The sequence below is a fragment of the Monodelphis domestica genome, chromosome 8, assembly GCF_027887165.1.
Source record: "Monodelphis domestica isolate mMonDom1 chromosome 8, mMonDom1.pri, whole genome shotgun sequence".
Classification (NCBI taxonomy): Eukaryota; Metazoa; Chordata; class Mammalia; order Didelphimorphia; family Didelphidae; genus Monodelphis; species Monodelphis domestica.
Window position 1 is genome coordinate 210,276,010 of NC_077234.1, and position 13,333 is coordinate 210,289,342.

The following is a 13,333-nucleotide window of genomic DNA, read 5'->3' on the forward strand; positions in this document are numbered from 1 at the left end:
CTCTATCCATCGAGCAGATGTGAAACCACAACCTTTTATCTTTAAGTCTAGTTCTTTATCCAGTGAGCAGATTTGAACCCAGGACTTCCTATCTCTAGGTCTGACTATCTATTGAGCTATGTGGCTGCCCCTTTTAAGTTTCTTAGGTCTCTGGTGTTTATCTCAAATCTTTTCTTCTTTGGACTATGAAGACCGACCCCTTTTAGTTTTCCTGAAGGATCTTCTTTTCATTGCTATAGTCCTTGCTACTACTTTCCTCAGAGCTCTATAGTAGTTTCACCTTTTTAAATGCAGACTAGACATACATCTTAATTTGCCATTTAACTAAATAAAATTTATTTAAACTAAATTTATTTAACTACTTAACTAAAAGAAATTCTCTCTGCCCAGGTCTCTGCCTTTGGTAGTGCTGAGTTGAGCGATCTGTCAATAGTGTCAATATCACTGAGAAAGGAAGAGAATGCAGAATCTGGCTTGTTTTAATTTGCAGCTGACAAAAAAAGGGAAAAGCCAGTAAAATAGCATCCACTCCCGAATATGCTCCAGATAGGTTTAAGATTTCCAAACACAGACATGGTAGGGACTCTCCCCTAAGTGGATAAACTTTCTCAATTTCAATTCCATTTGCCACTTCCCATTTACTCTGTCATTTCACTGTCCCTTTTACACAATACAAGAGATGAAGGAATTGCTACCCTGGATTTAGCTTGCAAAATTTTAAATATGTTTTTAATATCTTTAATATTAAAATTTTAATATTTTAAATATATTCTCTGCAAAAATAATAGGGGAAGGGGTATTTTCTGACTTTTGATCTCAAGTTTCACATTTAATTATGTTCCAAGAGGGTAACAGAGTCCTATTAGTCCACCATTCTAGTCCTAGTGCAATGGATAGAGGGCTGAGCCTGGAGTCAGGAAGACTCGTGTTTCTGAGTTCAAATCTGGCCTCAGACACTTATTAGTTGTGTGATCCTAGGAGGTTATTAAACACCTTTGCTTCATCTTAACCCTCATCTGTAGAATTCTCTGGAGAAGGAAATGGCAAACCACTGTAGTATTTTTCCCAAGAAAACCCCTAATAGGTCACAAAAAGTCAGATATGATTGGAATGACTCAATAACCACCACCAAGAGAATCCTAAAATCCAGGTTAGGAAAAATCAACCAGAAATTCTCTAAATTGCCAATCAGTATTTGAGTAGAAAGGAAACTCTGGCTCTGGAATCTCAAGTCCTGGTTTCAAATGCTGCTATTATTTATTATGTGACCTTGGGCAAGTTACTTAACTTCCCTGGGCCTCAGTTTCCTCATCTGTAAAACAACAAAGCTGATCTAGATGGCCTCTGAGGTTCCTTCAGCTCTTAAGATCATAGATGACGCAGTGAATTGAATGTGAGGCCTGGAATCTCAAAGACATCTTCCTGAATTCAAAACTGGTCTGAGACAGTAGCTCTGTGACCCTGGGTGAGTCCCTAAACCTTCCTGATCTCAGTTTCCTCATTTGTAAAATGAAATGGAGAGAGAAATGGCAAACCACTTTGAATCCTGGTCACAAAATCTCCAAATGGGATAAAAAAAAGAGTAGGCCCTGACTGGAAAATGACATAGCCCTAAGACTCTAAAGGAAAGATAATGGGAGATGATCATAAAAAGGGTGGGATTTTACCCTTTCTACTTCTAAAAGGGTAGATACAGAATTCTCTCTAATTATGCACCAAAGGTGGCTCACCTTACTCAGGGGGAGCCAGAATTCATTTCCACTGCCTCACTAGTCCTCCTTTCACTCCTTTATTCTTCTCATTTTCTAGCATTTTATAAGCAAGCAAACTAGGCTGACCCTTTAGGGGAAGGCAGGTGAATTTAGAAGAGATAAAAGTAAAGAGAGATGGGAGAAATTATGTCAGAAGCTTCACTTGCCTCTCGATGCCCTTGGGGGTGGGGAATTTTTTTTATTTAAACCCTTACCTTCTACCTTATAATCAATGCTCTGTATTGGTTCCAAGGCAGAAGAGTGGTAAGGGTTGGGAATGGGGGTCAAGTGACTTGCCCAGGGTCACACAGTTGGGAAGTGCCTGAGGCCAGATTTGAACCTCCCATCTCTAGGCCTGGCTCTCAGTCTACAGGTATTCACAAGTAGCCATTAGCTCTAGCAGAAGGAAACAACATCTGAGCATCCCCTTCTTAAGCATCAAGGGATGCTGCATATCATCACAGGTATTCATCAAAAGCCATTGGCTCCAGGAGCAAGAAACAACATCTGAGCATCCCCTTCTTAAGCATCGAGGGATGCTGCATATCATCACAGGTATTCATCAAAAGCCATTGGCTCCAGGAGCAAGAAACAACATCTGAGCATCCCCTTCTTAAGCATCAAGGGATGCTGCATATCATCACAGGTATTCATCAAAAGCCATTGGCTCCAGGAGCAAGAAACAACATCTGAGCATCCCCTTCTTAAGCATTAAGGGATGCTGCATATCATCACAGGTATTCATCAAAAGCCATTGGCTCCAGGAGCAAGAAACAACAGTTGAGCATCCCCTTCTTAAGCATCGAGGGATGCTGCATATCATCACAGGTATTCATCAAAAGCCATTGGCTCCAGGAGCAAGAAACAACAGTTGAGCATCCCCTTCTTAAGCATCAAGGGATGCTGCATATCATCACAGGTATTCATCAAAAGCCATTGGCTCCAGGAGCAAGAAACAACATCTGAGCATCCCCTTCTTAAGCATCGAGGGATGCTGCATAGCATCACAGGTATTCATCAAAAGCCATTGGCTCCAGGAGCAAGAAACAACAGTTGAGCATCCCCTTCTTAAGCATCGAGGGATGCTGCATATCATCACAGGTATTCATCAAAAGCCATTGGCTCCAGGAGCAAGAAACAACATCTGAGCATCCCCTTCTTAAGCATCGAGGGATGCTGCATATCATCACAGGTATTCATCAAAAGCCATTGGCTCCAGGAGCAAAAAACAACATCTGAGCATCCCCTTCTTAAGCTTTGAGGGATGCTGCTTAAAAGGATACTTGTGGTCGAAGCTATACCATAGCCTGAATATCCAGGCACTTTCCTGCTTTGTTCGATTTCCTCTGGTAGCATCTGGACCATCCTAGAAACAAGAAACAACAGAGCATTCTCAGCTAGTTGCAAATGGGCATGTGGGTAAGTGGAAGATGGGGGAAAAATACTCTTATCCCTCTGTTTAGGGCTAAAAAGCAAATATTCTGTCATGCCAAAGTTTTAAGGATCTAGAATAAACATGACTGTTTCAGGAAGCCAGACTATTTGACCAAATCCAGAAAGAGTACAAATCTAGGAAAATAAGAATTAAAAAAAATCATACACGTTCAGAACCCTAGTTTGCATGCTTAGACATTATTTTTTTCTTTTGTGTTTCCCCAGTAAGTGCTTGAGGGTCAGGTGCTCCCACATATCTTGTGATGCCCTCATGCAGGAATGATTCAGCACACAGAACAGGTAAAATCCCCCTTGTGTGGAGGCTCTCACAAAGAAGCCTTCTGTAGAACAAAAGTTCATGTTCCCAGCAGATGGCCCATTCAAACAATGCTTTATTGATCCAGCTACACAAATTCTATTCACTGGATGATTAGGGACAACAAGGGCCTCTCTTTCTCTGGTCCTTGCCCAAGGAGTAGCTTTCATGTACTGTAACAGGGGAATTTGTTTTCCTGATTTCCACATTAGGTTCACATGTGGGGGATTAGGGGTAGAGAAGAACAAGCTGAGCTCCTGTTGAACGCATTGAATTTTATCCTGCCACCCACTGATTGCCTTCAACTTCCCCTATTTTCTCTTCAATATCTTAATTACCAAACTAAAGTCACTTTAAAGTGTCCAAAATGTCCAGCCAAATGTGACATTTACAAAGATATAGGGACTCCCCAAGCGCAAAAAGTCTAAAAACTGAACTGAAACACTCCACACTGAGTCTGGACTTGGAGAGAGGTAACTGGAACCACAGAGCATTAGTGGGAAGTGGTCCATCGAGAGCCTCCAGGGCTGCCTTACTACAGACCTGATAGATGAGATCTCTTAGGGCACTGGAGGTGAGGGACAGGGACAGGACTTGAGTTCAAATTTAACCTCAGATACTTCCAAGCTGGGTGACCCTGGGCAAATCACATAACTGTTTGCCTCAGTTTCTTCATCTGTAAAAGGAGCTGGAGAAGGGAATGATAAACCACACCAGTCTCTTTGTCAAGAAAATCCCAAATGGGGTCACAACAATTCAGACAAAAAAAAATAAGCGTAAGAAAAACAATAATCATCATGACTGCAGGGACAGGCAGCTTTATGTGATACGTCGCGTCCAACTCCTTGTGAGTCCATGGTCCATAGCTATCCTGCAGGGTTTTCTTGGTAGGGATGCTGGAGTATCAAGTGCCCTTGTTTCCTTTCCCAATGGATGCTTTTGTGAGGCAATCAGAGATTCATTGACTTGCCCAGGATCACCCACCTAGGAAGTGTCTGAGGCTGGATTTAAACTCAGATCTCCCAACAACCACTGAGCCCCAACTGCTTCTGAGTGATGAATAAGAACAGCAATCTGGTAAAAATGTTGTTAGTACTATAAATCTCCATGGGACAAGAAAGGGACATGCAGCAAAGCTGTGACCCTAGCTATGGTACAGACCTGATTAGGACAATACAGTATTCATATTTGCTGAGAAGATAAATGGGTGTATGGAGGGCTCAGCCTTCACAACAGCCTCTAACAAGATTCGGATTTTTTAAGGGCTATTTTTAAGGGCTGAGTCACCATGGAGGCAGGGGTATGTTTCTGTCATGGATACAGAACTGACTATGAGTCAGCATGGCAGAGTGGATAGAGATCTGGCCTCCAAATCAGGAAGATTTGGGTTCAGAGCCAGCCTCTGACACATCCTGGCTGCGTTACCCTCGGCCAGTTGTGTAACCTCTTAAAGCCCTCTGGGGAACTCTGCAAGACTATAAGTGGCAGCAAGGTTATGAATCTGCCTTGTTATAGGGAGTTTCCTCATCAAGACTTTCTGATAATAAAATGAACAACAAAAAATGATAACAATTCTGTTGATCACTCATTCTAGTCCTGTCCATCTTTTTGCGACCCCATTTGGAGTTTTCTTGGCAAAGATATTGGGAGTGGTTTGATATTTCCTTCCCCAGCTTATTTTACAGATGAGGAAACTGAGGCCAAAAGAGCTAAGGGATTTGCCCAGGATAAGTGTCTGACATTGGATTTGAACTCGGGTGTTCCTTACTCCAGGCTCAGTATCTGCTTGGGGACCACACAAGTCTAGTCCTCGTTCCATCCCTGTGGAACTGGGTTAGTCAGTAACAAGTCCGGCTCAATTGAAGGCACTTTTCCAAATGGGACAATATAAACCCTGAGGGTACTCCAGGGACCAGCTTTTTACATGTTTATGAAACATCTGGAACAATGAGTACCCCGTAAAATCTTTTTAACCTTTGCCGATAATATTAAGTTTTGAAAGGGAATTTGATGCCGAGCGAATGGGAATAAAATGTAGAAAGAACTCAGAGAACTCTAGGAGTTTCCAAAGGGCTGAAGATCACCCCCCCACGGGGAAAATACTCCAAATTATTCTGAGAGGGTGCTTGGCCTCAGCTTTCTGTTCTAGGTCTTGGTGAAGCCATTTCCTAAAGACAATGACATAATTTACTGCTGGAGCCAAAAATGTTGGGTGCTATCAGGAGAAATATTAAACCAAAGAGAACAAAACAAAGGAAACGTGAAAACTCATTCTCTGTCAGTTATGTAAAAGCATGGAGCATCTGCACTAGAACACTAATTGGAATTCTGATCATTCCACCTGAAGAAATGCCTTATCCTCACAACAACTCTGGGAGACAGGTGCTGTTATTATCCCCATTTTATTGTTGAGGGAACTGAGACAAACAGAAGTCATCAATACTTTAGTGTCTAAGGTTATGTCCCATGTATTCTTCTTCTTCTTTTTTTTAACCCTTACCTTCTGTCTTAGAATTTCCTCTAAGTACCATTTCCAAGGCAGAAGAGTGGTAAGGGCTAGGCAATGGGGGTTAAGTGGCTTGCCCAGTCACATAGCTAGGAAGTATCTGAGGTCAAATTTGAACCCAGGACCTCCCATCTCTAGGCTTGGCTCTCCATCTACTAAGCCACCCAGATGCCCCTTGGTTCCATCTATTTTATATTTATCTTATATATTACAATATGGGTTTACTGTCTCCCTCATTATAAAATACGTTCATTGAGGTCTGAGATTCTTATTTTCTTCATCGCCATCTAAGACTAAACAAGCTAGAACTCTGCAATGTATATAAAGGAGTAGAACACATTTTTTAAGGAGACTTTTACTGGTTCCATTAGAGCTTGAATTGGAGTTCCAATATTCTCCTGTGTTTTCCCCCATTAATCTGTATATAATCTTTTTTTTCCTTCAAATACCCTTACTTTCCTTCTTAGAATCGATACTAAGTATGGGTTCCAAGGCAGAAGAGTGGTAAGGGCTAGGCAATTGGGGTTAAATGACTTGCTTGGGATCACATAGCTAAGAAGTAGCTGAGGCCACATTTGAACCCAGCACCACCAGGGCTAGTGCTCTATCCACTGTGCTACCTGGCTGCCTTGATTTGTATATATCTTGTACTTGCCTAGTTAACTACACAATGTTTTTCCCATTAAAATATAATCTCTTTGAGGGCAGAGACTATTTTTGTTCTTTTTGTTTTTTGTATCTTTTAAGGCTTTGCAAGTTCCCTGGCACTGAATAAATGCCCGTTATTGACTGACTATAAAAAAGAATGGCATAGACAGACTTGTTCACTGGGCTTCTCAGTATTAAAAATAAGAAATAGCTCCTGAAGATTAAAAGAGAAAAGAAATGTTTAAAAAAGCCACTGTAAACAAGAATACTAAATTGATCATCCTTTAAGGATGTGGACAAGTCACTTAACTTCAGTTGCCTAGTCCTTACTGCTCTTCTGCTTTGGAACAGATACTTATTAATTCTAAGAGAGAAGGTAAGGGTTAAAAAAAAAAGAGCTACTATGTGCCAAGCACAAGACAGTTTAGTTTATTCTGAAGACATGATTACATTAGGTTTAAGAAAAATGAAGAAAATATTTTGATGTTAGTTTAATAAACATTAGGAATGTTTTATGGTGATATTCTAAGTCCTAGATATTGATGGAGATAAACCACACTCTATCACAAACCTTTGTTTTTAAATTGACTTTAACAGAGATAGAAATTTAGGATAGAAAGTAATGGGGTTTTCCATTTGGTTGGTTTTTTAACAGTAAGGTAATTCTGAGATATGAGGATGAAAAAATTGAAGAAGCAAGGATGAAAGTGGGTAGGTGATGTCCTTCCTTCTTAAGTTCAAAGTACTTCCATTCTCTGATAGCAAAGAAGCTTGGTGCCTAACTGGTGCATCATCTTCTTAGGTATGTGATTTTGAGCACTTCATTTAGTAAAATTCCATGCTGAAAAAATAATTTGTTTGCTAGTCCATGGATCTTTTTTTTTTTTAATCCTTATTTTCTGACTGTGAATCAATACTAAGTATCAGTTCTAAGGCAGAAGAATGGTAAGGGCTAGGCAATGGGGGTTAAGCGACTTGCCTAGGGTCACACAGGTAGGAAGTATCTGAGGTCAGATCCAGGGATCTTATTCACACTAATTTTTATCAAAGAAAGGAAATCCAGTAAGATCGATCTATCTATCTATCTATCTATCTATCTATCTATCTATCTATCTATCTATCTCTATCTGTCTGTCTATCTATTTATCTTTCTATCTTCTATCTATCTAATCCATCTACCTATCTGTCATCTATGTTTATCCATCTATTTATCTACTTATCTATCTATCCATTTGTATGTCTAGCTATCTGTCTATCCATCCATCCGTCTGTTTATGATGTCTATATGAGTGTGTATTATATATGCATATGACATGTATATAGAGGAATGTGTGTATGTATATGTATAGATACACATACATTTATGTGTATTTACTTATAAATCAATATTGTTTATTATTATCACTCAGGGATGAAGGGTAGTGATTCTCTAAAACGGGAGGGAGACCTTCCCCTGGGGTCCACAGATCCCTAAAATCCACCAAGTCCACCAAACATCCTTGTTTTCATGAATCTCTAATTATAATTTAACATTTATTTTAATTACGAATTTTTAAAAATATTATTCTGAGAAAGGGTCACAGGCTTAACCAGACCATTATTCAGTTTATGACACAGAAGAGTTTAAGACTCTTTGATCTAGAAGGTTAGGTAAGGATTACTCATTCCTCCTCTTCACAGGATGCTCATCAAGCAATCAACAAACATTAATTAAGGGCCTACTTAATAGGCACTGTGCTTGGGATACAAAAAAACCCACAAAAATATATTTTGGGGATGGAGATTGGTCTCATGCCATTCTCAACCTAATGTATGTATATTTTAATTTTTTTACATTCCTTTGCTAGCTTTTGTTTTATAATACAATCTTGATGTCCAAATATATCCATCCCCTCTCTCTCCTATCAGGCTATATTTTTTTTTTTGCTTAAAAAAAAAAGATTGAGGAAGAGGGGAGAGAAAAATCAGCTCAGCAAAACTAACCAAAACTAATGAATATTTAAGGCCACTCCAAGTGAGGTGTCTGAGGCTCCATCTCCAGATTTCTAAACCTCATTATTTCTATTTTGTCAGCAAAAATCCAGAACCCATCATCCCAATTTCTTGAGATGGTTCCAAATCAGCTTCTGTCGCTTATTTGCCTCTAATGGAGCACCATCACTCATTTGCTATCTTGTGAAGAAAAGCTACTAAAGAGATTCTCACTCCTGGGTTTTACAGGAATGGATTTAAATAGAACTCTACTTAGAAGTTATTATGCTGTCAGTTCAGGGAACATTACTAGAGCTATGAGATGACATGAGCAATATGGAAAAATGTATTCCATGAAAGTATGGATATAACCTATATCAGACTATTCACCCACAGGGATGGAGGGTATGGAGGGAGAAAATCTGAATTTTCAAATGTCCAGAAATAATTGTCAAAAATTGTTTCTACCTGTAACTGAAAAAAATAAAAATAAAAACTTTTTTCAGAAAGAGCTATGACAGTTAGTCTGGGGCCAGGAGGTATAGAAAGAAAAGAATGCAGCAGGATAGTGGACAAGAAGAAAACCCAAAGATCAATGGTGCCACACCAAAGGAGAGGGGCAGCGGCTACAATGGGGTAGCTTGTCAAAGTTGGGGGGAGGAGGAGGAGGAGAGAAAATGTATAAAAGTTAGTCTTGGTGTCTGTCCAGTGAAAAGGTATTTTTATTGGCCGCCCCCAAGCTTGGGATGCTCTTTCTTCTCATCTCTGCCTTCTGGATTCCTTAATGACTCCATTAAACTTTTACTCTCTACAATCCTTCCTAATTCTAATACCTCCTCTGTTCATTAAGACCTATTCATTTTGCATATAGCTTTTTTTTATATAGTTAGTTGTTTGTTGCCTCCCTCATCAGACTGTGAGGTTCTTGAGGGCAAGAGACTCTGCCTTCTGCCTTCCTCTGTATCATCACTGCACAGCCCAGTGCTTGGAACATATTAGGTGCTTTAATAAATGTTTAAGGAGTCAGTAAGGCTCAGGAGATGTGAATCTGCCCTGAAGATAAGGAGGATGACCCACAATCCTATCAAGTAAGGCAAAGAGTGAAGGAGGAACAATTTTCAGAGAAAGCAGGTGAATAACACTGTCTCTGCCTCAAAAGTCAGCCTGCCCATGACCAGTTCAAGTATTCTAAAAGATTCTTTCTCTAAGCACGCATTCACGACCTGACTTAGGGGTCTGCTTTCTTCTCCTCCAGGCTGCATCAGGATCTTTCTCCAAGTCAAAAGCCTCCTTTGGGCTAGTCCTGATACCATCCAACACAGAGAAGCTTCAGAGCTTAGCTAAAACAAGTTGCATCATCAAGGAACAAAAACCAAAGGGAACTTGGGGAAGGAAGCAGATGATGAGTCAGGAGGCCCAGCAGCACACATCTCAGATGTGTGTAGCATTAAAAATCCGCTCCTCAATGGAACGGGACATGGCCCCATGATAGAGGCAGCTGGGCTCCAGATGACCTTTCTTATTTATTGTGGTTGTGAAGAGGCTTCCCCAAGCCAGTCTAAGGAAACAAAGAAAGTTAGATATTTTTTAAAAAGAGTCAGAGCTGCTAGGGAGGTGAGGCTTGAGTCTTGCCTGCTTTAGTCTTGTGCTTCGCTCATAAGCAGCCAAATCTTCCAGCCAACGGCTCATTTTCTCTTCCCAAATGAGCTAATATTTTTCGGTGGCAGTGACCCTGTTTATAACCTTGGGTTTCTGAAACTCGAGAGGAAAATCCTGCAAGCGGCAGACGAGAAATGTTTTCCTCTACATGCTATGACTTTTTTTTTTAAACAGGAAGAACCTATTCAGAAGAGACCTGGCAAAGGGAATTGGTACTTTTCTAAATTCAGATGGGAAGCAGATACTTTGACTTTCCTTGCCAGGGCCAGGCCACAGGTCTTTGATTCTGTGATTTTAATTACATGTGCAAGGTCAAAGCACCCAGAGATCCTCTCAACCCAGGGAGTCCGTCTGGTCCCATGCCTGAATCATGCCCATGCTCCCACCGCTGCGTACGAAAAATCAGAACATCGAGAATGGATTGGAAGCAACAGTAAGGCTCTTCCTACACAGACGCCTCTGCCATGGGTAGGAGAGATTTGGAAGGAATTAAGACTCCAAAGAAGGGCGAGCCAGGTGGTGCAGTGGATAGAGCAACAAGCTTGGAGTCAGGAAGACCTGAATGCAAATGTAGCCTCAGATACTTACAAGCTGTGGGACTCTGGGCAAATCACTTTACCCTGTTTGCCTCAGTTTCCACATCTGTAAAATGAGCTAGAGAAGAAAATGACAAACAACTCTAGTGTCTCTGCCAAGAAAACCCTACATGGGGTCAGAAAGTATCTGGCATGACTAAAATAATAGAACAACCACAAGGAGACTCAAGGTACAACTTCTCTACCCCTATACAGTCTGAGTGTAGCTGGGCATGTGCCATGGGCTGGTTATGTGGGCTCATCCTTGGGTGTCTGGCGAGAAGACGTGGGTGACCAGAGGCTCTTGACTGATGTCTGTGGTCCAGAGGACACTTCTCATAACATCTATAAAAGAAGCTTGGAAGCCTTTTTCCAATGCAAAAAACAAATTACTTTTAGGGCTGCTAATGATGATCTATGCCTGGCTTCACAAATTCCAACAAAGGAAACAGAAAAGGAGAAGTGAAAAAATGATATTCTGAACTACTGGTGACAATCATGACTCAATTATCCAGGGGCAGTGATGGGGAATGGTTTCTTGTTTGTTTTCCTATTTTATTTTTTATTATTTAATTTAATTTATTTTTTCTTTAATTATTTTAATTTTAATTAAAAATATTTTTCTATGGTTACATGATTCATGTTTTGGATGGGGAATGTTTGAAAGTAAAGCTTTGGGGGGAGGGAGGGCAGCTGTGGGGCTCAGTGGATGGAAAGCCAGGCCTAGAGATGGAAGATCCTGGGTTCAAATCAGAGCTCAGATACTTCCTAGCTGTGTGATCCTAGACAAATCACTTAACCCCCATTGCCTAGACTTACCACTCTTCTGCCTTGAAACCAAGACACAGTATTGATTCTAAGATGGAAGGTCAGGGTTTTTATAAATAATAATAAAGCTTTGTATACAATAGGGTCTAAATATGTCTGTGCTGAATAGAACACGTCAGAGTAATCTCCCACCACAGGTCCAATTCTAAGGCTCTCTTCACCTTAAATCAGCACTGACCAACAGAAGCGTCCTCCTCAAATTTCACCTAAAGAAAAAAGTTTCTGGAGTTCCTTGTGCCTGGCAGAGTGAGGTTAAGTAAGAGGACAGGATAGGCTCTGTTTACTGAATGCCTCCACTTTGAAGATATTCAAACCTGCTGGATGTATCTATAGGGAATCCAGCCATATGAACCCCCCAAAGGAATAAAGCTAGTTTTTTAATCCACCTTTTAAGTGGATTCAATAATGACATCCCCAGAAAGTAGCAAAGGGGCTGCACTGTTTTCACAGCTACAGAGTTATTAGAACAGCCCCCCTGGCTTTTTGGCTGGTCTTCCCAGAAAAATGTGCATCTTTTCCAGTCTGGGGAGACTTTCAAAACTCCAGTTTCCTATTTTGCAAAAAGCTTTGTGGCCATTTTCCAAATGGGAGATGAATTTCTTTTCAAGGAAATTACTAGGTCAGTATTTTATTAAGGACCGACTATTGCCAGGCACTGTGCGTTGGGGATTCAAAGAAAAGGCAAAAGAAAGTCCATACTCTCCAGAAGCTCGTGGTCTCAAATCAAAGGAATTCTTATTTGTAAGATTTCCCTGGAAGTCAATTTAAGGGTCTTCTATTCTCCTCAATTAAGTGCTCTTCCAGGTGCAGGCCTTTTCTCTCCCTTTCTAAAGCCCCAAATTGGAGCAAAAGGCCAGATTTTCAAAAGAATCTTTGAAAACAAGTGTTCTTAAATCAATTCTTTTGGGACGCAAGTGGCCGATTTTCAGCATAATCTCCAAATGTGAATTTAAGTGATTTGTCCAGAATCACACTGATGGAAAGTATCTCAGACTAGATTTGAACTCAGATCTTTCTGACTCCAGGTTTAGCACTCTTTTTTTCTTTTTCCTCTGCCCACAAACCCTAGGTTAAGAAACCCCTATTTAAAGAAAGTACACGTTGCCCAGTTTTACCAGCAACATATACACATCTGTTGTTATGTATGGATCTAAGCCAGATGACCCACCCAAATCTTGTCTCCAGTAGCTAGAGTCCCCAGTGACAGTTTCTAAGCACTTTTCTCTCCCACTCTCATCATTGTAGAAGTATATTCTCAACACTACAATGGGCACGAGGGGAAAAACAACTCAGAAATCAAGTATAGCTGGTGGTAAATGAAGACCAGTTCTTCTAAGACAAGAGAGAACAGCTATGACCATCCCATTTTTTTCCTCTTTATTTTTGAAAGCTGGCAGGGAAGGAAAAAAGTCACTGTTGACTTACCCCCTGTAAGACTTGAAAGCTGTCATTGCTGGGTGGTGGGTCTTGATCTGGATCAACTCCAACTCTGTAGCCATGCCAGGGAAAAACATAAGGAGAAAAACAGAAAACAGGAGACACGTTTAGATGGTGCCAAGCATTCTAGGTTGAAGGCAACCAAGATGTCAATCACTTTCCCAAAGCAGCCTGAGCAGTTGGTTAAAAGGACAAGAAAACTTGCATG

The 13,333-nt window shown here is 40.6% G+C and overlaps 1 protein-coding gene across 7 annotated transcripts in view; it reads right to left on the minus strand.

Moving 5' to 3' along the window:
- The window catches only part of SLC9A7 (solute carrier family 9 member A7), a 250,945-nt gene that overhangs the window by 38,923 nt on the left and 198,689 nt on the right, over positions 1–13,333 (minus strand). For all 7 annotated transcript variants that reach the window (XR_008913913.1, XR_008913912.1, XR_008913911.1 and 4 more), the window contains 2 exons: positions 13,114–13,177; positions 3,035–3,117 (listed from right to left, as the gene is read on the minus strand). Coding sequence is in view for 4 of the 7 variants with exons in the window: in XM_056807133.1 (XP_056663111.1) it covers positions 3,035–3,117; positions 13,114–13,177 (147 nt within the window). In the remaining 3 variants the exon portion in view is untranslated. The remainder of the gene's footprint in view (positions 1–3,034; positions 3,118–13,113; positions 13,178–13,333) is intronic.